This window comes from Myotis nattereri, assembly GCF_964212035.1.
Source record: "Myotis nattereri genome assembly, chromosome: 3".
Taxonomy (NCBI): domain Eukaryota; kingdom Metazoa; phylum Chordata; class Mammalia; order Chiroptera; family Vespertilionidae; genus Myotis; species Myotis nattereri.
The window spans coordinates 207,787,021-207,813,144 of NC_138077.1; the positions used below are offsets into that span (position 1 = coordinate 207,787,021).

General features: G+C 43.6%; 1 protein-coding gene and 1 pseudogene across 4 annotated transcripts in view; both read right to left on the bottom strand.

Moving 5' to 3' along the window:
• LOC308515119 (protein DDI1 homolog 2) overlaps positions 1 to 25,691 on the bottom strand; it is a 39,977-nt gene extending 14,286 nt beyond the window's left edge. For 2 of the 3 annotated variants that reach the window (XM_081085623.1, XM_081085624.1), the window contains exons 1-6: positions 25,306 to 25,672; positions 15,914 to 16,040; positions 12,603 to 12,839; positions 10,787 to 10,913; positions 7,927 to 8,054; positions 3,979 to 4,107 (exon numbers count right to left, since the gene is read on the bottom strand). In XM_081085623.1, coding sequence (XP_080941749.1) covers positions 3,979 to 4,107; positions 7,927 to 8,054; positions 10,787 to 10,913; positions 12,603 to 12,839; positions 15,914 to 16,040; positions 25,306 to 25,443 — 886 coding nt within the window. In that variant the 5' untranslated portion in view covers positions 25,444 to 25,672. Of the gene's footprint in view, positions 1 to 3,978; positions 4,108 to 7,926; positions 8,055 to 10,786; positions 10,914 to 12,602; positions 12,840 to 15,913; positions 16,041 to 25,305 lie in introns of all 3 variants that reach the window. The other variant, XM_081085622.1, reaches the window with a different exon arrangement.
• On the bottom strand, positions 19,150 to 20,241 carry LOC308516957 (ferritin light chain-like; annotated as a pseudogene). The gene is made up of 2 exons: positions 20,218 to 20,241; positions 19,150 to 19,788 (listed from the first exon to the last, which is right to left on the bottom strand). The product of its transcript is annotated as a ferritin light chain-like (transcript).
• Positions 25,692 to 26,124: the final 433 nt, after the last annotated feature.

Genomic DNA, 26,124 nt, shown 5'->3' on the forward strand with positions numbered 1-26,124 from the left:
ATATATAGTACTTATTAACCATATCGGTTTCCTCTGAAAGTATATATGTAATTTTTAATATTGTCTTTCTTATGGAGTTGGATATGCAATCACACAGAATACGTGTATTCTGAATACGAATTCTTTATTAGTTACATGCATTACTAAAATCTTTTCCTAGTTTGTGTTTGTTCACTTTTTTGTCTTTTGATGAAAGGTTCTTAATCTTAATGTGGCTGAATTTATCAAATAATTTCCTTCCTATCTTTGAAAGAACCTGTTCCCTATGCAAGATATCCTCCTACATTTTCTTTTAAAAGCTTTTTCTTGAAAAATTTTTTTATTGCCTCAAGTTTTACATATGTCTCCTTTTCCCTCAATTCCCCCCCTTCCCCCCACCATTCCCACCCAGGGTCTTCTAAAAGCTTTGGCTTTGACCTACAGAGGCCAGGGCTACCCAAGGCTTTTATCTGTGCAACATTGTTCCTATCTAGCAGTTTCCTCCCATGCTTAGTTCAACTTTCAGTTCAACTTTCCATTCCACAGTGGAATCTGAAACAGTGTAGGTCTTTTTGTTTTTACTCCTCACTAGAGGATATGCTTAGAGAGAAGGGAAAGAGAAACATCAATTGGTTGCCTTTTGTGTGTGCCCTGAGCGGGGATCTAACCCGAAACCCAGGCATGTGCCCTAACCAGGAATTAAACCAGTTGAGCCACTCTGGTTGGGCGCATCGAAGTTAGCACATCATGTCTGTCTGTCTGTCTCTCTCTCTCTCTCTCACACACACACCCTCCTGGGATTTGGATATACTAACAAAGATTCTGTTGGTAAATCTCTCCTTATTGTAAAAAGGTTTTCTTCATGCCAGTCAGACTCAAAGTTGCAAAACAGTACAACTTGTCCACCCACAAGGAAGGACACAAGGGGCTGATATTACTTTATCTCCTATTATCTTCTCACTTAAAACCATGAAAAATCTGAGACCTCAGACTCTGAAGCAACCAATTTGTGGTATTCCTACTCAATTTAAGTTCTACTCTGTGTAAGAAAGTATATGAGAGCAAGGTATTTAGATAATCCAATGCTACGCAAATCAATAAAAGAAAATAAGACTCTAATAAATAGACATATATTTAAAAAGAAATATGGCCCTAACTGGTTTGGCTCAGTGGATAGAGTGTCGGCCTGCGGACTCAAGGGTCCCAGGTTCAATTCCAGTCAAGGGCATGTATCTTGGTTGCGGGCACATCCCCAGTAAGGGGTGTGAGGGAGGCAGCTGATCGATGTTTCTCCCTCATTGATGTTTCTAACTATCCCTCCCCCTTCCTCTCTGTAAAAAAATCAATAAAATATATTAAATAAATAAAAATAAATATGAAGAAAATAGGAAGAAACTTTACTTGCAATGGAAGAAAAGTAACTTATAGTAAGAAAACACTTTATCTGCAAATTAAAGGTGTTAAAACTAATAATACTTGATTGTACAAGGGCACTAAGATGAATATTCATTTATTCATTCAATTAGCAATAACCACGCCTCGGATAAACCTCATTGGCTATGATACTGCCACTTGTGCAAAGCTGAGATGAATATTCATTCAGGGCTGGGGAAACCAGATTGGTACCAGTTAACAAGAGTCTTAAAGTATCCATAACCTTTGATTCAGTACTTACAGGAATCTTGACTAAGGAAAAACATCAGCATACACAAAACTACACAAAAATCCAATGCCATGTTACGACAAAATATTGGATAAAAATATATCCCAAAAGTTGACCACTAAACCACAACAGACCGTTACTCATTTACTTAATGATGCTTATGAAATTTTTAGTAACATTTGAAAAATGCTACGACTGTTAATTTTTCTTAAAGCAGAGAATAAAATTCTATCTGCGGTATGACTACCCTTTACAAGAAAAAAAACAAATGGAAACAGATCAAAAAGAGGCATGTCCAAGTGCTATTAATGGCTGATTCTCACTTAAAAGGATTTAAGGTATTCTGACTTCTTTGCTTATTTCTATACTTTTGAACTTCTCTACCAGCATAAAATCACTAAGGTCAAAAATGAAAGAGACAAGTGAAACACAATTTTGGAAGTAGAAAGCAGATGACAGAAAGGAAAACAGAGAAGCAACCCCATTAACACCCCAGGCCGCCCCAGAGGCTGATGAACTGGTGGAAACAAGTACTTCTGAAAACAGGGGTCAAGGCAGGCCCAAGGCAGAGAGACCCGCTGAAGGTCTATGCGGGCACAGCCAGCACTCCGCACTCTGCTCAGCCAGGTGGCCAAGTACCTCCCGCTACCTCAACAGTAGCCTGGAGGGTTTTTTTTCTCAAGAGGGTGAAACAGAGGCTCTCATAATAGATGGGCATGGAGGAAGACAGGGACACAACAACCAAGGGGATTAAGTGAAAGCTTACTGAGACTCAACTTCTAGATCCCCCACAACCGCCACGGCTGCAGAGGGCCCAGCCCTCTTAGCATAATTAGGCTTGATCTTATGACCTCCCTAGATCTTATTTGGGTAGCTAATGGGCTGAGGGAGATGCAGCAAGTGCTGCCAAAACAAGTGAAACTCACAAGAACACTGTAACTATGGTGACTGCTACCTTGTTTACCTCTGGCTATAAAACCAAGGTTCAGCTTGCTGTCTGGATCTCTCTCTGTGGCCTCAGCCAGCCACAGGAAGATCCACCTAGACCTAGCTTATTCTCTCCGTCTGTCTTTTCTACATCCTTCACCGCCCCGCCTCAGGCTCACCCAACCCCTGACTGAGCTGGCCCGGCACAGCTGCCCACCCGAGTAATCTTCCGAATAGCCTTTCGGTGTTCCACTCTTCAATAGGAGCAGATGCCAAGGATCACCAGACATCTGAGAAAACCATCTAACACGAGAGACAAAACAAAACAGAAAGGTTGTAAGGCAAAGTTGAGGAAATCTCACCCAAGCCCCCCCAGGGCACAATGAATGAAAACAGAAAACTACAGAACAAGTCCAGGACAGGAGACCATCCTCCCTGAATAACAGACACCCTAAGGAGGGAAGTCGTTCTCAGACTGAAAGGCACTCAGCACACTAGATGAAGAGAGCTAGACCCAAGTACATCACCGCGTAATTTCAAAACACTAAGGTCAAAAAAAAGATTCTACAACCTTCAGAAAAGCAAATATTTCACATAAAGGATAAAGGATCAGAACAGCATCCAGCTTCTCCACAGCAATACTGTCAAAAACTGTGAAAGAAAATGATTTCCAACTTAGCCGGACTGGTGAAATGTAGGGGGAAAGTCGTCCTGATTTTCAAGAACTCCATTTACTACCATGTACTTTTTGTCGGGAAGTTCCTGGAAGAGGTGCTCTAATAAACTGGGGAGCAAAATAGAAGACATGGGGTTCATGTAGCCCAACATTAGACCAAGGACAAAGGAACCTGGGGACTCAGTCAAGGGCGACTCCAAAACAGCAGCATGAAGCAGCCCAGGTTCTGAAGAAGCATCTTCAATGGGATGGACTGCAGCAAGGACATTTACACAAGCAGGGCAGTGTTTGGGATGAGTGACACACCAAAAACCCAATGACAGAGAGAGAGAGAGAGAGAGAGAGAGAGAGAGAGAGAGAGAGAGAGAGAGAGAATATGAATTATTAATTCCAAAAAAACGGAAAAGCAATTATATTCAATTTGATGGCTATGCTCTCAATAGTATTTATATAATCATATGAGTAATAAGCACTATAAACATGTTATTTAGAAATGTGGAGGCAAGCACCAATAGAAGTCTGATAAAATAGTTGGAAGGAATTATCTGTCAGGAGTAGAAAACTGAAGTACATAGGGGACTGATAATCTTTCTGCCACCAGCTAATATGCACATATATATGACTTCGATATAGAGTTTAAATTTCTCTAAGGCTTGCTGGATCAGATGTACCTGTCCAAGAGAAAAGTTTTTAAATCCACTATTCTACCAAGCCTCCCAGTGCCTCCACTCACCTAGGTGCACCCTTCCAATAATCTTCTGGGTGCCCACTCCTTTGGCGATCCCTGCCCACCGACGATCCACCAGCCTCATTATGTTACACCTTTCCGCACAAGCTTGACTCATAATAGTCATCTGGGCACCTGGAGGTGGAGGGAAATATCAGATAATAAAGACAACACCCACATTTGTGTTAAGATTAAAAATGCAGCACTAAGAACACAGCAAAGCAAGTATACCCCAGGCTTTTTCTTTTTAACTATTTCTTTAGTTGATTTAGAGAGAGGAAGAGAGAAACATCAATGAGAGAGAACCGTCAATCATCTGCCTTCTGCACACCCCATTCTGGGGATCAAGCCTGCCACAGGGACATGTGCCTGATGGGCAACTGAATCAGCCCCTTCAGAGCTACCCAAGGCTTTTATCTGTGCAACATTGTTCCTACCGAGCGGTTTCCTGCCAGGCTTAGTTCAACTTTCAGTGCCACAGTGGAATCTGAAACAGTGTAGAAACTTGACATTGAGAGAAAGAATATTTTGTTTAAATGTAATTATTAAATGATACTTAAAAACTTTACCAACAGGAAGCAAAACAACCTGAAAGGACTTCCAAAAAGTCAAAATGACTACACCCAGAAATGCTCACCAAGTATTACTTTACCTTCAGATGCGTTGCACAAAGCACCTCTAAACATCGCGCCAAGTTACTGTCACTCCAAATTTTGGGGCACTCTAATTTACCAGTTAAAAAATACATCATAGTCTCTCAAAAAGCCGGATGTGAACTCCTTATTGTCTGCTCCAACAGTCAGACCCTCTTCCCTCTCAGGAAGCGGGCAGCGAGGGACTTTTCTCCTGCAGTGACATGTACTCAGCCACAGCTGGAGTTGGCCTGGGGGAAGACACTCCTCTAATCTTTATCTAGAGTGCTAACTTCTCCCAGGACTCTAGCTCCCACTCCTGTGTCAGACACTTCTATTTCAAAGCCAACAGGTATAAAACTGTTTCTCCCCAAATAATTCTCACTTTGGATTTCTCTTCCTGCCAACTGAATTGTTTTCTTGCAATAATAAAACTTAGGCACTGTTCACTTTTGACGCCTTTTAGCCTTTCCCCACTTTCAAACTCTGGTCCAATCCTGCTAATAAGTTCTGTGCTATTTCTGACGCTCCTTCTTCCAACCACAGCAGTGTGAGCGTAGCTCACACTATATCCCCCTTGCTAGTGGATGAAATCTCTGCTTTCCAAACCACTGTGGATATATAACTTAAAGCAAGGAGCTAGTTGACCCTGAGTGGCACAGAATTCTCCAGATCTGTCACACTGCCTGTCTTCCTGTCTTCCTATCTATCACCTTCTTCCACTCACTTAATGTATCTGCTCAAAGATCCTCAATGGCTCCTATTCCTTCTAAGACCAACTTCAAACCACAACCAGCCTCAGAACCCACCCCCACCTCCCATCCGGGCCAAACCTTTTCCAGCTGCTGTAGATTGAACGTTTCATGTTGAAACCTAATCCCCGACGCAATGATAAAAAGAGGCAGGGCCTTTGGGGGTGATTAGATCATTAGAGGAGAGGCCTCTTAAATAGGATTCGTGACCCTCACCACTTCCAGCACGTGAGGACCCAGGGAGAAGACTGCCATCTATGGACTAGGAACCAGACACCAACCCTCCAGCACCTTGATCTTGGACTTCCCAGCCTCCAGAACGATGAGAAATAAATCTGTGTTGTTTGTAAGCCACCCAGTTTATGGTATTCGGTTCTGGCAGCCCAAGCAGACTCAGACGACAGACTTATATTCCAAATGCCCTACACCTTGTACTTGACCAGGGGGAATGTGTTCCCTTCGCCTGTTACTCACTTTGACCCGCCGGGAGAGTGTCCCTCCCCTGCTTCCACTTTCTAATTGTGCTTATGCTTTACGTCCAGTTCACGGCCCACCTCCTCCCCACTGACTGTCCTTTCCCTCAGGATGTCTCCTCAAACCCAATCCCAACATTTTCTGTTCATGTTGCTCATTAAGGCTTCTTACACTACATGGGCACTGGAAGGTCTTGGCATCTGAAGGTTAGATTTAAGAAGGCCCAGAAATAATGAAAAAAAAAGGGAGTTTGGGAAGACGATTTTCATTTACCTTCCTCCTTCCCTCCCCATTTTACTCCCCAAAAGCTAGTTACTGATGTACAGGAAGCAATCCCAGGATGGGAAGGGTCCCTTTTACCGTGCTCCTGCCTCTTTTCAAGCCTCATCTCCAAGCCCCACTCCTCTGCCCATGGAGATAGCTCAGTTCAAATGGTCTCTCTTTTGAAGCCACACCTGAGGTGAAGCATCCGTCAGTGAGAATGTGGTTTCTATATTCATCCAACATGCACCTGATTTTTGCACAGTGCTTGAGTCCTGGCACCAAGCAGACCAGGGGCTGGATCCAAGATCTACTGCTCGTGAACTCTGGACACCTGGAAGAATGACTTCCCCTCTCTATGTCTAAGTTTCCTCTCCTAGAAAACAGGGGTAACAGAACGCAGTTCTTGGGGGACATGCTGAGGATTAAGTAAAAGTGATAAGCTAATCTATATTAAGCACCTTAGGTAATTTAGCATGAATGAGCATGGTGCTTACCAAACAGAAAGGGCTCAATGAATACTGGTGTCAGATTAGGGTCTCCTATAGGTATCCGTTACTGTGAAGCACCAGTTAGTAAGTCTTGCCCCTCGAGCACTCAGCACAAGGCCCTGTACATAGCATTCAACAGACATTTTAAAACTTGAATAATCAGCAGTTTACTTCTCCCAGGAATGTATGCATCTCAGTATAAGCTCTTTCCAATAGTTGAAACCTAGCATGTTCTTAAGTACTTGTGGATGAACAAATGGAGGAAAAATGCCTGGCCGGCGTGGCTCAGTGTTGGAGCGTCGACCTGTGAACCAGGGGGTCACGGTTTAATTCCCGGTCAGGGCACATGCCCAGGTTACGGGCTCAATCCCCAGTGTGGGGTGTGCAGAAGGCAGCCGATTGGTGGTTCTCTCTCATCACTGATGTTTCTCTCTTTTTTCTCCCTTCCTCTCTGAAATCAGTAAAAAAATATATATATTAAAAAACTGAAAAACAAAACAAATGGAGGAAAAGTTAACTTGAGCAGGAGCTTTTAGTACTCTAGGAAGTCATACCGGGAAGACCGTTGTCACACCCACATGATGCTGCCTGTATGTGGTCTCACTAAAAAAGCAAAGAGCTGTTACTAAGAGATAAGGTGATAGTTAGTACAGGGATTATCTGAATCTTCAAGTGCAAAACTCCCTGCCTCCTTTCCTGGCCGTTCTTTCTTCTTTCAGGGCAAGAACCATGCCCTGTCTCCTACACTCCTCATTGCTCCTGGCACACAGACCAGGCAGAAATACTGGTTTGACCTACACTACATAGCTCCTTTAAAAAAAAAAATTCTTTATTGATTTCAGAGAGGAAGGGAGAGGAAGAGAAAGAAAGATCAATGATGAGAATCACTGATCATCCTCCTGCACACCCCCTACTGGGGATCGAGCCTGCAACCCGGGCATGTGCCCTTGGCCAGAATCAAACCCGGGATCCTTCAGTCCGCAGGCCGATGCTCTATCCACTGAGCCAAATTGGCTAGGGCTACACAGCTCCTTCTTTATTAGACTCTTATCCTAAACCAAATGAGTCCCCAATTCCTTAGAGGCACCCTAGAATTCAGGATGCCAAATAAGGGGCACAGGAAGATAAAGGAGACACCGAAAAGACAAAACTGGTGAAGAAATGATTAAAAAAACAAGCCTATCACAAACAAGAAAAGATGGGGAGTGAAACAAGCCCCAGGTTTGCTGGCGAGCCGTCCACAGGACAAATGCCATCTGTAAGGACACCGGGGTCTCTCCTTCCTCCTGTGTCAGGCCAGAATGTTCGCTGGAGAGACAAAGATACAAAGGATGGAGACGTCACCTGAGTCAACAAAGGCTTTCACAGGATGTCCATTCACTTTGCAGTTAATATAAAGCATCACTACTTGGCCAAAACTTTCCGGAGCCTCCTCCATAGCTATGGTCATGTTTTCCTCAATGTTCTGTTGCCTGTAACAAACCAAAACCAGGGACACTAAGAGCATTACTTCCATGAAGAGAGATCTGTCTCAAAGTCACGATATTAAAACAGATCTGTGCGTATCTTTTGTCCCAGCAATAGCAGCTGAGTCATTAAAATGGAAATTGGTACTCTACCCTGCAGTCTGTGATTTAGCAGGAGGCAGTGAGATACACAGCAGAAAATTAAAGGCAAAGAAATTACCCTCATGTAAAATGACTATGTTTGTTCTCTTTACAAGCTTAGAAACAGGAAAAGAAACTTGTGGAGAATAAGGGTCACAACCCTTTTTATCCTACAGAACGTTAAAATTTCATGAGTGCTCCAATTTTAACTGAGGACTTATTGGGTATCTGGGTACATTTCCTATGTCCAGGGCATTAAAAAACTGTTTGCAAATACAATACCGATGTCTTAACTGCTTGTTGTTGCATCTGCTGCTTAATCTCTAAGACTGGGTTTTCTAATCTACAAAATGAGGACAATTCATTCCTATTACAGGATTGCTGAGAGGTGGAAAGCATCATTATATGATGCCAACATAAGAGATGTTAAAAAAAACTCAAAAAATAACCTTCTACCCACCTATCGCTTAGAAAACTATACACACATATAAATCACTGTTCACCTGGTCATCAAATAATTTCTTCTAAAATTGAACATTTTAATTCTTACATGAGAAAAGCACATAAAAGGGAGTTCCAGCTTACTCTAGCATCTCATGTCTCCTCCATTCCCAACCTCCTTTAAAAAAAAAATAACCAAATAGGCCCAACATTAATGGAAACTAGGGCAGGGGCTAGGTCACTTACTTGAAGACAGTAACAAAACAAGGTCCAATGTTTGGACAAGTCACACTGTAAACCAGGCACTAGAAAACTACAGCCCAGTTCATTTACATCCTGGCATTATCTCTGGCTGTACCTTACCGCCCTGGCAGAACTGAGCACCCGCCATACAGATAGTGTGGCCTGCAATGCCTCAACTATTTACTATTTGGCCCTTAATCAGTAAAGTGTACTGACCCCTGCTCTAAACTGTCCTTTCTGTAATAACACTTTAGCTCAACTGAACTGATGGTTTTATCAGCCATTCTCTATTGGAATATTAAACTTTTCAGAAAACCAAAGGCACACTCCTTTAACTTAGGCCAGTGGTTCTCAACCTTGGCTGCACATTAGAATCACCTGGGAATCTTTTTAAAATTCTGATTTCTGGGCCTCATCCTCAGGAAACTCTGTTTTTTTGTTATGGGGTGAGGCCATAACATTAGTAACAAAGAAACAGAATTCCTGGAGGATGAGGCCCAGAAATCAGGATTTTAAAAAGATTCCCAGGTGATTCTAATGTGCAGCCAAGGTTGAGAACCACTGACTTAGGCAAACATGCAAGCTATTATACCTTAGTGTACACATCCCCTGTACAATCACTGATGAAGCATAAAACTTTAATAGGCATTCAATAATTACAACTTTCTCGTGTGCCGTATTATTAAGTTTAGAAATAGCCTAAAATTAGTTGTGCACTATGCACTCCTGACACTGCAATGACTCCAAAAACCCTCTGAGACAATGCCAGTTCCTTTGGCTATTCTGGGCTCTGTATGTAGGTTCGTTACAGGTACTAGGTTTTCTCCTTGGAAAGAATGTGTGCATTCCCCATTTCCTTTACCCCGCTCTGGGAGGAAACACGAGCCACATGGATATGCCTCATTTCACTTCTGCTCTTCCAATAGTTCAGTGCCATGGTTTAGCTATGATGCCTCACCACGCTCCCTCCCACACCTCCTGCTTCCTGGGTTGAACATACTCTTGAGAATTATGTAAGGTTCCCTTATAGTTGTAATGCAGTCTAGTTCCGAGAACACAAACATCTTCCTATTTCTCTGAGTAGATTTAACGAGTGAGATGTTTCTCAAAGATATTCATGAATTCTGATATAATTAATGGGAACACTTAATAAGGATACAAATGGCTTAGGGCTGTCATGTGATTCTTGTGTACAATGTACATTTCTTTGATTTCAAATGCAATCAGAGAAATAAGAAAGAAGAAAACCATTATTTAACTTCCAAGCTGACAGTATAATGACCAACTTAGGCATCATGTAAATGACCAAAGATGATGACAAAGCCCCTAAAAGTAGTACTGGTACAGTTATGGTCTTCATATTTATACTAAAACCATTACAATGAGGCACAAAAACTGAGATGTGGGTGGTGGTGTTGAGGGGGTAGCAGCTGTTGTTTTGACTTCAAAGGGAGTGACTGAACACTATCTGGCTTGTGGCTGGTCATGTGATCGTGGCTGGTCATGTGATCAAGGCTGGCATTAGCATTACTGTATCTGTTTTAGGAGTGGAGCCCAAGCGCATGTGCATTTTTAAAAGATTCCAAAAAGATTTTAATGCAGCCTCAGGTGGGAACCACATCATGGAATCCTGGGGTCATCTACCTGCAGTTGCTTTGATGACACACTGGGCTAGTCAGGGAGTCTTTACTAACATTTTAGAGGAGAAAAGTCATTTGTATGGGTACCTTTGTAATGTTGAATCAAAATGTGAGGAAAATGGGAGTTAGAATGAAGGAAAGGACTGAAGTTACTATCTTGGGTGCAAAATAAGGAATCTACCTCAAAGCAGATGCCCAACCAATACAAGACAGCCTGTAGTTTGGGAAGTCTCCATTCTCTAACTCTTGCTGTTTAGGAGAAGGCATCATTACCTTATATCTTCTTCTATTTTTGCCTGAGCTTCAAGATCAAAAGGGTCAGCAGAAAAGAGACGAATCCTTTCTTGCTCTCTCCGGGCTCGGTCCTGCTGCTGCTCCACCAGGACCCTAGTAAATTTCTCTACAAAAGGAGGAAAATCTTAAGTACCACTAGATTTTCATTCTTTACTAGTACTTTCCCTCATCAGACAATTACTCAAAATATGACTGTAAGAGATGCAGAAAAGATGCCTAAAAAATTATTTTTTGTTTCTGACTCCTTTCCCCCCCCCTTTTAATGAATGTATTGGGATGATACTGGTTAACAAAATTGTACATGTTCAGGTGCAGAATTCTACAAGATGCCTAAAAATAAATGAGCAATTACATTTACTTTCTATTCTCTGAGGCAAGACTATTTCTTCACCTAAATTCAGTGTAAAGAAATAAAATATTTGGGAAAATCATTTAGTCTTGTAAGAAGTTATCCAATCACATCATCTCTACTCAGAGAGAACGACTTCTCAATTTAAATCTGGAAAATGCTATAAAGGACCCTACATGTCCCCTCCCCACTGCCCTTATTATTCTTTTAGGTAGAAATAAAATAGAATGCTACAAACCCCCTTTCCTCTTCTGGTTTCATTTCCTTTATAACAATCTGTCTTAAAGCAGACAAATTAAATGCAAACTACTGTTAGCCTATCTTCATTACCTGATGGGTAACAGACAGGAATATTAGTAAAGAGGAAAGATTGCTTAGTATAAGATACATTATAAAAATCACCTTTATTTTGCTATTTCTTGAATGGGGGTACATTTAAATGTGTAAACTTAAATGTGCCATCATCATCGTCTCTGACAAATATGCTGCATAAGAAATTAAAGGAACCAAGATACTGGTCATATGAACTAATACTCATGATATAGATGAATCTATAATTATTAAGTCGAGTGAAAGAAGCCTGACATGAGAGGACATACTGTATGACTCCATTTACATGAGGATCAAATATAGGCAAAATTTATAATGATTATCAGAATATTGGTAGCCTATAAGGGGAGGAAACTGAATGAAAGAGAACATAATGGAACTTTCTGGAAAGAAATGTTCTAGTTCTTGATTGGGGTGGTGGATATATGAGTCAGCCAAAACTCAAACTGTATACATAAAATCTGCGAATTTCTCTGTAGGTAAATATTACTTCAATTTACAAAATGGTTAAGAAATGAGTTGTTAAGTATCTGTTATGTTTTAAAATTTAATCAGGACAGTTTCATAAAATGGGAGAAATTTACAGAGAAAACTTGACTCATAAAGAGGACTAAAAATAAATGTTCTGTGAAATGAAAGAATGGCTCAAGTACAGCTCCAAATAGACTGCTGGTAACAGCCCCTTCATTAAACTTGGCATGGATGAGAGTAAGGGGGTTCAATTTGCCACACAGGCCGAAGGCCTCAGACCTGTTTCCTGTAACTAACAAGCATCAATAGGCTTATTGGCGCTCTCTTTAATTGAAGGTCTAACTAAACAGGTTAAAATATCAGTACCTGGATTATGTGCTGCTAAAATAATTAGGAAAAAAAGAGTAAATGGAAGGGGCTGGTTTAGCTGGACTTCAGGACTCTATGCAGTCCTAAAATGTTGTCACTACTGTCATTAACTCAGCCTTCAACATTAGCACTAACTTACTCTCATAGACCAACTGCTATGTTCAATAACTCATGTGCCACAGTGGGCTGAACACACTAGTTGCATCCCATTCTCCCCACCTGCTATGATACACTACTTCACTTCAGTCAACTTGACAGCCTTTCAGATTAACTTACCGAGATCTCCACTGAGCAGAGCATCTGCCAGGGGCGGGTTGCGTTCCTTCAGCAAGGACAGCTCATGGGGGTTGGCCAGCAACATGTCTCGGAGCAAGGCTGGATTGTCCAAGCCCTGCGGAGATAAAGCTAGTTCTCCGGGAGATGAGTGGGACTGCTGTGCTCCGGGTGGCTGCCGCTGCCGGGAGCTCGAGGTGCCAGGCACAGATATACTGCGGAAGTCTATTCGGGGTAAGTCTGTTGAGGAAAAGTGATTGTTTACTTTAGATGATCCGTGAAAACAAGCATCTGACAGAAACAGAACATGTGCTCATACACGGTATATAACATAGTAAGCGGTGATCGCAGATATACTAATGGCCCCTCCCTTGCTCCAGTTTCTCATGTTGACTTTGAATATAAAGACTGCAGCCTGAGAGTGAACAGGTAGGAAAAATATGAGGAGAGGGGGGAGACTATGGTAGTGACCCCACATTTTTGGCTTATAAATAGATGTTTTTGTTTTTAAAAAAAGTAAAGCTAGTCTTAAATGTAACTACAAAAATTGATGTCGTTCTTAAGGAGAACCGTGGTCTGCTGTGAAATATGCTCTGAGGACCCTGACACCCTGGTAAAGAATACTATACATATCAAGCGCACAGCACGAATGACTGATGTTCAAGCCTACAAGCCTGTGTTGTATGTACATAGTAGGTCTTTGTCCATCTCTGCCTCACTGCAAACTCTACCGATAGCCCCAGGGAGCTCGCAGGTGTAATCATTTTACAGGAGAGAAAAACAGAAGAAACATAACGTGCACAGGCTCCCAGTGCCGAGTACACTAACAGACACAACAGGCCCTACACTCCAGGCTGAGCTGACTTATTAAACTAAAAGTAAAAAGAAAGGGAGCCTTACACAAAGGACCCAAATATTGTATGATTCTATTTATATGGAATATCCAGAATAGGAAAATACACAGAGACAGTGGACCAATGGTTGCCAGGGCTGGGAGGCTTGAGGGAAGATGAAGAATTACAGGGTTCCTTTTTAAAGTGATGAATGTGCTATAACTGATTGTAGTGATGGTTGCACAACTCTCAATATATTAAAAATCATCGCACTGTATCCTCCAAATGAGAGAACTGTGTGGTATGTGAATGATCTCAATAAAACTATTACTTAAAAACTTTTATTTTTTAAAAGGAAGAAGAACAGAGAAGTAGAGTCAGAATTAGGGGCAAGGACTGAATAAATCCACATTTCTCCAATCACAACATGCAGATGATGGTCACACGTGTCCCAAGCCTGGGGCAATCCTGAAGCCTTTTGGACCTCAAATAGGAGGAAATGCTTAAACTTGGGCATAAGGTTTCTGTCTCTTAGCATGGGTCCAACCAGTCACTTTCTTCAGCTAGACCTCAGCGGGCAGTTAGTAGTGCATGTGTACGAACTTCCAACCAATGAAAAGGTGAAGTGAATGGCATGATCTTTGTGAGGGAAACTATACCAATTAGCAGAACACATATGGGCGGGCCTTCTTTGTGGGTTGAGAAATGTTACCTCCAACCCTGTTACACTTATCTGGAGAATCTGTTCACTTCAGAAAAATTTTGAAAAACTTGTTTACCTTGTAGACCAGATCCCATCCTCTCCCTCACCTAGTGGCTCTCTTGTCCATATAGGGCAGTCCAGAAAAAACCAGCTACATTTCGAGAACTAACAATCTCACCAACTTATTCAAAGGAAGACATGGTTTTCAATGACTGGCATATTGGAGCCACTACTCTTTCTGAAGTTTACCAGCAGCCCCAGGGAGTAATGTGATCCAAATCCGGGAGGAACCCTGCCAGTGATCTCTTCTAGCCCAGTTCCAGGCTGAATGGAAGCACTGTGCTCTAAGCTAGAGACTGGCATCACCTGGACACCTATCATTGTTACCATCAATTTTAAAACCAAGTGACCTGGAGAATAAACAGTTTAAAGAAGCCTATCAGGATATGATAGGGAGTGGAGAAAAACTCATACATCTCATCAAGTAGTTCCACATCAGAACCTTATAATAAACTTTGGTAGATCAAAAACCCCTTTGAGTACCTTAAGCAAGTTATGAGCCCTGTCCCCATCAAATGCCCACACCCTCACAATTCTGCTTCTTATTTCAGGGACACAGAAACCTCTTAAATTCAATGCACAGATTCAAAATTATAAACACCTACCCTGGGTGGAACACCTAAGATAAAGAATCCTTTCTTCTTTTTACATGATTAACGGAGGCGGTGAGAAAGAACCAGAAGTTAGTGGTTTAGCTGCTTACTATTCATAAAGTTCAGTATAATAGAAAAGCACCAAGTCTTAATTGCTATGCCTTCCCTTATTAGCTATGTAACCTGGAAGACGTAATTGAAAATCAGAGTTTCAGCTCTGGCTAGTGTGGCTCAGTTGGTTGGAACATCTTCCCGTGCACCAAAAGGTGGTGGGCTTGATTCCCAGTCAGGACACATACCCAGGTTGCAGGTTTGATCCCTGGTCAGGGCATATCTGGGAGACAACCGATTGATGTTTCTCCCCCTTTCTCCCTCCCTTCCTCTAAATAAATAAATAAAATCAGAGTTTCATCTGTTAATGATAATAAATTGTAAAGAGGAATCTCTCCCCTTACATCCGAGTTAGATCACGTGAGTACCTGGCTGACTGCAAAGACCTGCTACTGAACCCCAGACACAACACAGCATGTCAGTCAGCAATCAGGCATGTGGAGTCTCTCCAAGTCCTTCCCAAGGACAAAATTATCATTGATAACAACAGAAGCTAACATTGAGGGCTTGCTATGTGCTGAAGGTTCTACAAGCATTATTCTCCTGTGGTTCTGGATTTTGTCCGTTCCATCTTTTAGTTGTATTTTTGAAGTGGTTGTTCGAGGCAGCAAACTCCGGCGTTTACCTATGCCACCATCTTGGTTTGGTGGTTTGGGAACTCTTAGACTTTATATTTGACCAGAGGCCCAGTGCACGAATCCATGCACCGGTGGCATCCCTTGGCCTGGCCTGGGGGGATTGGGCCAATACTGGCTCTCCAACATCCCTCGAGGGGTCCCAGATTGCGAGAGGGCACAGGTCAGGCCAAGGGACCCTACTGGTGCATGATTGGTGCTGGGGAGGGACCTACAAGCATTATTCTCACATCAACTCTAGGAGTTGAGTTCAAGGGGCAGAGTCAGGATCTGCACCCTAGTAGTCTGAATCAAAAGCGAATCCAAAACTCTGACCACTACGCTATGCTACCTACTCATGCTTGTGTCGGAGATGCTAACCCATTTTGAGATGTCTTACTTGGAAACTGTGAAGGTCGAGGGTCCACATTCTCCTTCTGTCGTAAAATCACGACATCTCCATCTTTCAAGCCGTAAGAAGCCAGAGACCTGTGGTTGTCTGTGAGAGGTCTTTCAGCATGGACAATCTACAACCAGAAAAGATGTCACAGTACAAAGCACGGAGAAGTACCACGGAGCAAGGGAGACCAGGTTTCCTCTTCATCAGATAGTGTCACTTCCTGCACAGCCCTCCAACGGTTTCCCATCACACCTAGAATAAAGCCAGTCCTTCTCACCACCTCTAGGCTCCCTCTGACCTGATCTCACACCACGATTGCTGTTTCTCAAGTAACGACTTCCTCTCAAGGCCGTTCCACTTGCTTTCTCCCTACCCGAGGAATGTTCTTTCCCGTCATTTTTAGGTCTCTGATCAAACATTACCTTTTCAGAGGCCTTTTCTCATCACCTTCACCTAACACATATTTATTTCTTTTTTGTCCTCCTGTCCCCACTAAAATGTAAACTACTTGAGGACAAGGACCTTGCTTTGCTTGCCATATCCCAAATGCCCAGAACAGGTCCTGTCAGATAAATAATGCCCAAGTATTTGTCGAATTAAAGGACGAATGAGTCTATGGAAGTAGTGGATATAAGTTCAGATTTCACTTTGAGCAGAGAGGGAAATGGGAATGATTTACTCTCGGTATGCAAACTACAATACTATTAAATAATGCGTGCATAACCCCCCTCCCCCAATTTTAGTGAGATAGAACTGACATAAAAACCGGTATTATTTTTAGATATACACCATGGTTTGATATGCGTATTTTGCGAAATGATCACAATAAATTACCCATCCATCACCTCACATAGTTACAATTTTTCCCCCTGTAATAACTTTTAAAATTTACTATCTTAGTAACTTTCAAATATATGACATAGTATTACCTTTAGTTAACACTGAACATTACATCCCAATGTGTCCATTATTTATTTATTTTTTAATCCTTACCCAAGGATGTGTTCATTGATTTGAGAGAGAGGAAGGGAAGGAAAGAGAGAAACATTAATTGGTTGCCTCTCATACACGCCCCGACTGGGGATCGAACCCGCAACCTAGGTAGGTAGGTGCCCTGATTGGGAATTGAACTTGCAACCTTCAGGTTTACAGGATGCTCCAACCAACTGAGCCACATGGCCAGGACCCAATGTGTCCATTTTTAAAATGATCTTGCACGCTAGCAAGTCTAAAAGGTTCCCAAACACCAACCTTCCTGCATTCTTTCTCCCCCCCCACTTTTTAATATCCCCAAGGTTTTATCTCTCATGTTTATGAGTGGAAGATAAAAGTGGAAGACAGTCCAAAGAGAACGATTAAACACAGGTGGAAAAAAGGAACAGGGATGTACTACTAATAAAACTATTCTTATGGGCCTTGGCTGGGTAGCTCAGTTGGTTAAAGCATTGTCCAGATATATCAAGGTTTCGGGTTCAATCCCGTCAGGGCACACACAAGAATCAACCAATGAATAAATAAGCAGAACAACAAATCAATCGTCCTATCTTCCTCCCTCCCTCTAAAAATCAATAAAAAAAATGAAAAAGATATATTTTGACGATGTGCAATCAAACAGTGAAGAAAGCTTGGGAGCATAAAAATAGGTGAAACAATGTGCTCTGGAAAGAACAGGAACACACAGAGGGTGAGCTATAACTTTACCATGAAGGAACATAAAACCTCCCTGCATCATTATACTCCAGAGGGACATTCAAACTTTGAAAGGGTTTCTTCCTAACAATTCGCTTTTCACAGGCCACATGCAAAGTGAGGCTTCAGTCCTGTCCTGGCTCTGACAGGGGCCTGTCACTCAGCTGGTCCAGGCATCCCACTTCTCATTTGTTAGGCAAGCAGTGGGGCTAGATCATCATTACAGCTGGCTCTTCCAGGCCTCTCCCATTTTACAGTGTTTCCTCACATGTCCTCATAACTCGTATAGCTAAGACACAGAACCTGAAACACCCAGGATTTAAACAGAAGAAATATGATCTGTCATATCTGCCCTCAGAATTTACACTGAAATGAGGAACAGAACTAACAGGAAACTGAATGTAGTTCCCTCCAATGTAAAAAAGTTCTGGGGATGAGCAAAACATTGATTTGCAGAGTTTATAGGACCAGTTACCTATACTAATAATAGAGGAATATGCAAATTGTCCAGGATGCCGTCACAGTAACAACCGAATAGAAGGCTGCATGAGGCGACCAGGCTGGCAGGGGGGTTAGTGAGGGACAACCAAACGACTGAACAGCAGGCTGCGTGGGGCGACCAGGTGGGCCGGGGGGGTGAGGGACGACCAAATGACTGAACAGCAGACTGGGTGGGGTGGGGAGTGAGGGGACAGTAAGGGGCGATCAGACAGGCAGGTGAGCAGTTAGGAGCCAATGGTCCCGGAATTGGAGAGGGTGCAGGCTGGGCTGAGGGAAACCCCCCCCCCCCACCTTTGCATGAATTTCGTGCACCCGGCCTCTAGTACATTTTATACATGACTAGAAAGTATTGTTAGTTCCCTCACTTGCAAACTTAAAACATGTTACAACAGGGTGCAACTATCACCATCAACCTATTCACACTCCCTTAAGTATATGTCTCACAATAAAAAGCACACCAGAATCAACACAGGTTGTTTGCAATACAACCCAAGAGTCATTCCATAACTTGTAGGATTGCTTGAAAAAACCACCATAAGTCTGAAATGACCAGTGTCCCAGGTTGAAGTGTACAGAAAGAAAGAAGGGGTGTGCCAAGAGTAATGCCATGCAGAAGCTCACGAGGTGTCAACATTATGAAGCCACCACAATGAAGGTACCAGTGGGTCCAAGGCTTACTTCTTAATTTTCCAGGTTCACAAGCTCAACAATCAGTATATTTAGAGATAAACAATCAGTCGACATATTCTAACTGTACTTGTAAGAGAGCATTTAATTATCTACAAGAAATCAAAACCAGGAGAGTCAGAATGCTCCCATCCACAGGATCACCGAGTTCTCTTCAGGCTGGAAATGACACATGGAAAGCCTATTAAAACCGCAGACAGACAGCTACCACTGAGAACTTCCATGAAGAGCCAGCATCACACCAGGTTCTTAGTCTCCCACTTAATCCTCATATCCTCTCCTTTAAGTCTCATAATCACCTTAAGAAGCAGGCATTATTTGTCCCTTTATTTTTTTCCCTGCAAGTAGCTTTATTGTTTCATTTGGTCCAATGCATGGGAGAGGGCTTCAGGGTGGTTAAAAGAATGACTAGTAGTTTCAGGAAGAGGCTCAGGTAAAAGCCAGAGACACCAGGGGGATGCAGAGGGGCCTCTGAAAGGCCTCTGGGCTCCAAAGGCTCCAGTCGTGCTTGAGGGTGAGCCTTTCGAAGAGACACTCGCCTAGCCCGGCCTGGGGGGTGGCCAGCCTGCGGAGGTGAGTCAGGTGTCGCCCATCTTCTTGATGAGTTTCACCTCCTCATCCAGGAAGCGGTTCTCCAGGAAGTCGCAGAGGTGAGGGTCTGCACGGGTAGAACCCAGGGCATGCAGCTCCACAAGGGCCTGGTTCAGGTTCCTCTCCAAGGCCAGGGCGGCTTCCATGGCGTCCTGAGTTTTGCCCACTCACCTTGGGAGGCTTCAGTACGTCCTGGAAGAGAATGTGGCGGCCACGCTTGTTTTGCAACGTTAAGAGATGCTCAGCACCCTCACGCTTGTTCTCCGCCAACTCGAGGAAGAAGTGGCCCACACCCTCCAGAGCCACATCGTCAAAGTCGAAACAGTAGCCCAGAGGTGGGTGTAGGAGGCCCGCAGATGCAGGTTGGCCAGGCGATTGACCGCAGCCTCCACCTCAGTGGAATAATTCTGACGAATTTAGAGCCCATGGTTGTTCGGCATTAAGGAGTTAAGGTAGAAAAAAACCCGGTGTGTTGGCTGGTCCCGGAGGTGGTTCTGAAGGTGGTGACTGGATGAGACGCAGGAGTGGCCGGAGGCTGGAAGAAGGGGTGTCCCTGGGTCTGTTCCGTCCAAACACTGTTGAAGCAAGAGGCAGATCCAGGACCGCAAGGGCACTGCCTATATGTCCCATTTTATGGACAGGGAAACAGATGAGTGACCTGAAGCTACATAGCTATCAATGAGAACTGGGAGTGGAGCCACAGCAGCCTGACTCTAAAGCCCACACGCGGGGATTCCAAGGTACCACACACACCTTTCCTACACATAAGTCTAAAGTGTTCTGGGTGACCTTAACAGGAGCTACTAAGCCATCTACCATTAAGGGCCTATACTCACCAGGAGGATCAAACCAGTGTCCATTGTTCAATGCATCCCCTGCCCTGAACCCAGGCAAGGAACACTACCAAGTCCTCACTCTGTGGGAACCAATTTTACAGACGCCGTACACCACTCCACCATTGGGTTAGCACAGCCTTTCCTCAGAAGACATATAATTTCTTTTTAAAGGAGGGAAGCCTGATTTAACAATAAAAATGTACCAGGTAAGATCCAGATAATCACTAATGGAATATTGCTACTGGCCCCAACTTCCTAAAAATACTAGACTGGCCCTATCTGGTTTGGCTCAATGGGTAGAGCGTCAGCCTGCAGACTGAAGGGTTCCGGGTTAGATTCCGGTCAAGGTCACATGCCTGGGTTGTGGGCTCGGTCCCCAGTGGGGTGTGTGTGTGTGTGTGTGTGCAGGAGGCAGCCAATCAATGATTCTCTCTCATTGATATTTCTATCTTTCTCTCCTTCTCCTTTCCTCTCTGAAATCAATAAAAACGTATTTTAAAATAAAAATACCAGACTGGAGCCGAAACCGGTTTGGCTCAGTGGATAGAGCGTCAGCCTGCGGACTGAAAGGTCCCGGGTTCGATTCCGGTCAAGGGCATGTACCTGGGTTGCGGGCACTTCCCCAGTGGGGGATGTGCAGGAGGCAGCTGATGGATGTTTCTAACTCTCTATCTCTCTCCCTTCCTCTCTGTAAAAAATCAATAAAATATATTAAAAAAAAAAAATACCAGACTGGAGAATGTGAGTGAGGGGCCAATATTCTTCCCCGTGACAAAGCGCCAGGTATGTTCCATTTTAATCCAAGGACACAAATTAAATAAACAAAAGCTTAGATGAAATTATCATTGCCACAAAGAACTAATATTTTGTTGTTGTTGTTAAAATAGGTGTTAGAGTCTGAAAAAGATAATTATTTTGCAGCTTAGGTCCCAAAATAAATCTGAATGATTTTCTAACTTAATAGAAGTGTCCATCAGACCCTGGTTTCAAATATCCACCAAAGCAAAACGAGTTTTAGTAACGGCACTGGTGAGGCTTTCCACCATTCGTTAACACCCAACTCAAACGTACAAAGCTCAGCCCTAGCCGGTTTGGCTCAGTGGAGAGCTTTGGCCTGAGGACTGAAGGGTCCCAGGTTCGATTCTGGCCAAGGGCACATGCCCAGGTTGCGGGCTTGATCCCCAGTAGAGGGCATGCAGGGGGCAGCTGATGGATGATTCTCATCATTGATGTTTCTACCTCTCTCTCCTTCTCCCTTTCTCTCTGAAATCAATAAAAATATTTTTTTAAAAATGTACAAAGCTCAAAATGGAAGTTTTGACAGTTATAAGGACATACAATTCCTACAGCTATAGGTTTTAATCTGCAGAAGGGGCATGCTGCTGGTGCTCACTCCAGGAGGCACCTGAGATTGGATTCTAATCTTAACCAATATTTAACAATAAACTAATTCACACAACTCCAAGACCTTTAAGGATGATGTAAAATGTTTTCTGATCTCTGAACAGAAATCGTAACACTCTTTCTAGCATTAAGGACCACAAACTGGCCACACACCCTTGGAATCAATCGGAATGGCTTCATGATAGTATCTACCATGAATTGAAAACCCACTATATGCCAAGTGATCTATACACACTATTGCAAGTAATGGCTTGATTGAAAGATAACTTGGCAACAGTTTCCAAAAGCCTTTCAAAAGACCTGACAATTCCATAAGAATTTATCCTGAGAAGATATTTAGAAATGAAGAGAAAGCCTTAAATATATAGATATCCATGGAAATGTTACCCATAACTGCTTCTAATTTCCCCTAATTCCAATACCCAGACATAGAGAACTTGTTAAATAAATTGTAGTACATCTATATGATGGCATATCGTTTAGCCATTACAGTAATGAATTTGAAGAGTTTATAATATATAGGAAAATGCTTAGTGTTGGCTGAAGCTATTGTTTATACAGTTCAGGCCATGTTTAAAAAACACATTTTAACTATATAACGGGAAGAAAAGACTATAAAAAATACATTAAAAAGTAAACTGCAGTTATCTAAAAGTTAAGAGGTAATAAGTAATTGGGTTCTTTATGTTACAAATTTTCTATAATGACTACATAGTATTTACCAAGGGGAAAAAAATACATGAACATTACCTGCAAAACTAAACATGCCAAACCAGCTACAATAGAACATTTCGGTTTCCACTGGTTTAAAATAGTATTTTACAAACCACAACTCATGCTGTGTGCAGAGCTGGGCTTCCAGGATCATACAGTTGTTGCTATTATTTGGCATTTAAATGTCTTTCATTTGAGAGTCCTTACACATTTCGCACCCTCTTTACCACATGCCACCTACAGGGGTAAATTATAACAGTGTTTCAAAAATACAGACATTCAAGTGAAGCTAAGTTCGGTAACTGTTTGAAGTTTGCCCAGCCAGGTCTGCATCAAAGCATCAAACAGCCATGTCTGGCTTCCAAGCCCACACTTGTATTAAGAGATGGAACACACCCAGCTTCAGTCACATGTACAGTAGAGATGGCTTCTATTCTAAATTTGTTATCATCACGTTATAACTACTATAATCAGACCAGAGATGTTAAAAATTAACACCTTTTCCAAGTGTTTGCTTATGCACAGTTGATGTTGTTGTGAAAAACTTAATTCTAAACCAGTAATCCTCAATGCAAGGTAATATTTTAAGGATGCAGAAAGAAAACAGAAAAATATTAGAATTTCCATTTCATTTTTATCCTCCTTTTAATTCTATTCTGTACATTATAAACAGGCACAGAAGATATTATTACTTCATGTATATGTAACTGACATTTACAGTCATCACATATGCAATATACATGCACATAACATTAGTTTGGGTATATAACTTACTTTATATCTTACATGCATCACAAAGATGTTTCAAAACATTTTACTCAGAGGGATACATGACTGAAAAAGTATGGAGATCAGTGGTCTGGACACAGTGACAGGACAGAATAGCCAGGAACATAAATATATATATTCCTTTTAGAAATGGAAGTGAAGGGTGAGAAAGGAGAAGGTAAATAAGAAGAACGAGATAGAGACAATGAGAGGGAGGAAGGGAAGATGAGTAACATGGGAGAATCCTGGGAGGTACAGATGGGGGTACCTCAAGTGAGCCAGGATGAACTGTTTATGGGCAAAACCATAATGATGTTTACTATTATGATTTGGTGAAAGGAAATGACTCAAGTGCCTAGGGTGGATTCCGTTCCTGCCTGATGGGCAAGCAACTGAAAGACAACCGACCACCAGACATCTTAAAATAGATAGTGTTAGGTTACAATAAGGGCGACAGAACAGACTTGAAAAACAGGAGTTGTTTACAGCTATGTAATACAGGCTTAACACTAGCTGGAGCCCAGGCTTCCATATGCTAATATGGCTTAGGAGGGAAGTAAATGCCAAATGTTGACCTAGCGAATAAGAAAGAATTTGGAGTTAGACTTGTTGTTCAACTGGCAAGGTATTCCTAACATTCTAAGCTGGCAGAGAACAATGCCTGTTTTAACCATACAATTGTTTTTCAGCCTGACACCCTCTTCATTTAGATCTTGTTACATCTGCCTTCTCCCAAGCCCTAATAACAAAATCAATTTACACTTTTAATTTTATTTCCCCTACCAGCTGGTGATTATAACCAGGGTAATACAACAGCCCCAGGGAGAACAGTGGGGGTTTAAAACCACCTTCAAAAATATTAAGAGTTAAATTTCCCTCCCTATTTAAACTGTCCTTTCCTACTCTCCACCTGAGGGATTGATTGACAGGAACTGGGTCCTCATAGAAGTTACAAAAAACCCCTTACCAATTTCTTTGTAGCTTTTGCCAGAATGCGTATTTGGGTGACACTGTGCGCCTTGAGATAAATTCTTTTTGATATTCAGCTTTATGCCGAAGTTCTGAAATTCACAGTGTAAAGGAACCAGACTCACTTCTGAAGAAAACATTAACCCCTGTGTTTATGATATCACAGAGCAGAGCAAGCTGCAGTTGGGCAATAGTGTTTTGGAACTATTTCCTAACTGCAGTAGGAAATCAAGATTTTGCCTTCTGGGACCTTGGAGAACTTCTTCAATTTTCTTAATATTTTAGACTCATCAAGTCAGGATTTAACTGGCAGTGTGAAAGCCAGTGTTACTGTCTCCAATTCTGTTTAGTGGCAGCCCCAACGCATTCTGAGGATAAACTGCTTAGCTTATTTAAAACATGGAAGAGCAGCTGAACTCCTACCCAGCAGGGTAGGGAACTGAGACATGCCAATCACAGAGCACACAGGCCATTTTTAAAGCAAAGATCCTCATAAAGCACCGAGCTTTGGACGGGCCCAAACTCTCAATTGTGAACTGAAACAGGGATTTTGGCCTACCAGGGAAGAAACCAGACACGCAAACAGTTTGAATTGCACTAATGACTGTTTTTTTGTTTTTAAAAGTAATTTAACCAGAAACTAATGTGGGGGGCGGGGGGCGGGCGGGGACGCATTTCTAAAGGCCTCAAAACAAGGCAGTGCCAGTTTCAAACTTTTTCCTTCACGGAGGAGTGCAAATTCGTACATTTAAAGGTAAATTGCGTTTCCTTAAGCAGGAACCCTCTCCAAAATGCAGATGGACAGCTACCGGGGATCCAAACTGGTATTTCTGGTTGGGGAAGCAGGATGCACGAACTCGTGCAGACCGAGGGCTTCTTCCTGGATGCACGACGACACCCCAAACCGGGGCTCTTCAAGGAGAACGGGCCGAAGAGCCGGGAGGCAGGGCGGGCCGGACGGCCGGCCACGCGCCCCTCCGGCTGCAGTGGGTGCGCCGGCGGTCAGGTCCCCCACTTCCTCCCCCAGCACCGCACCCCACCCACCCCACCCACCCCGGGAGTGAGTGGGGGCAGCCACCGGCTCCAGCTCCCTCCGGATGCGGGGGCGAGCTGAGAAATGCCCATCCTGCTCCCCACCCCCCCGCCATGCCTTCCCCAGCAGCAGAGGAAGGCGTGAGGCCCCCGGGAGGGAGGGCCAGCTCCGGGGGAGGCCCCGCTCGCTGCCCGGCGTACCTGGCTCTCGGCGGCGGGGATGCCCGACTCGAGCTCGCACAGCGCGCGGAAGTTGTGCAGCTCGAAGTCGGCGTCGACCTGGAGGGAAAAGGTCACCTCGGAGAGGTCCCTCCGCACGCAGTACACGGTGAGCAGCATGGCCCCGGCCTGACCCAGCTCGGTTCTGTTCGGCTCGGCCCGGACTCGGCGCGGGGCTGCGGGCGGCGGCGGGGCCTGGCGGGGGCTGCGGGAAGACAGCGCGGGCTGCGAGCTCCACCGCGAGCTCCGTCCCTCCCTCACACACGCTCAGCGACTCCCTCCCACCCGCCCTGACGAGCGAGCACAGCCGCCGCCGCCGCCTGCGCCTCCGTCTGCCGCCAGCCGGGCTGCCTCCCACCGCTGCCGCCAAGCGCGCCCGCCCCGCCCCGCCCCGCCGCAACGCGGCTGCCGTAAAGCCCGCCCGCCCGCTCCGCCTTCGCGACGCAGCGTAAGGGCGGGGCGGGGAGGGGCGGGGTTGGGCGGGGCGGGGAAGGGTGGCGGGAAGCCAGAAAAATACCGGGCGGGGCTGTGGGAGGGGAGGGAGGGAGAAGAGGAAAGAGAGAGTGAGTATTCACAGGTTGGTTTAATAACTAAGTCTGCGGAGGACTCCGCAGTATCGTTTATTCATCCGACAGGCATTTGTTTAAGCGCCTATCATGTGGTTGCAAAGATGCGTAAGAAATACAGGTCTTTGTCCTTAAGGAACTCGGAAGCAAGTATAGGAGACTAAAATCTGAGCACAGTTCTAAAACATGTTTTCCCAAGTCAAGATTGAGGCTCAGAGGGATTAATTCACTTCCT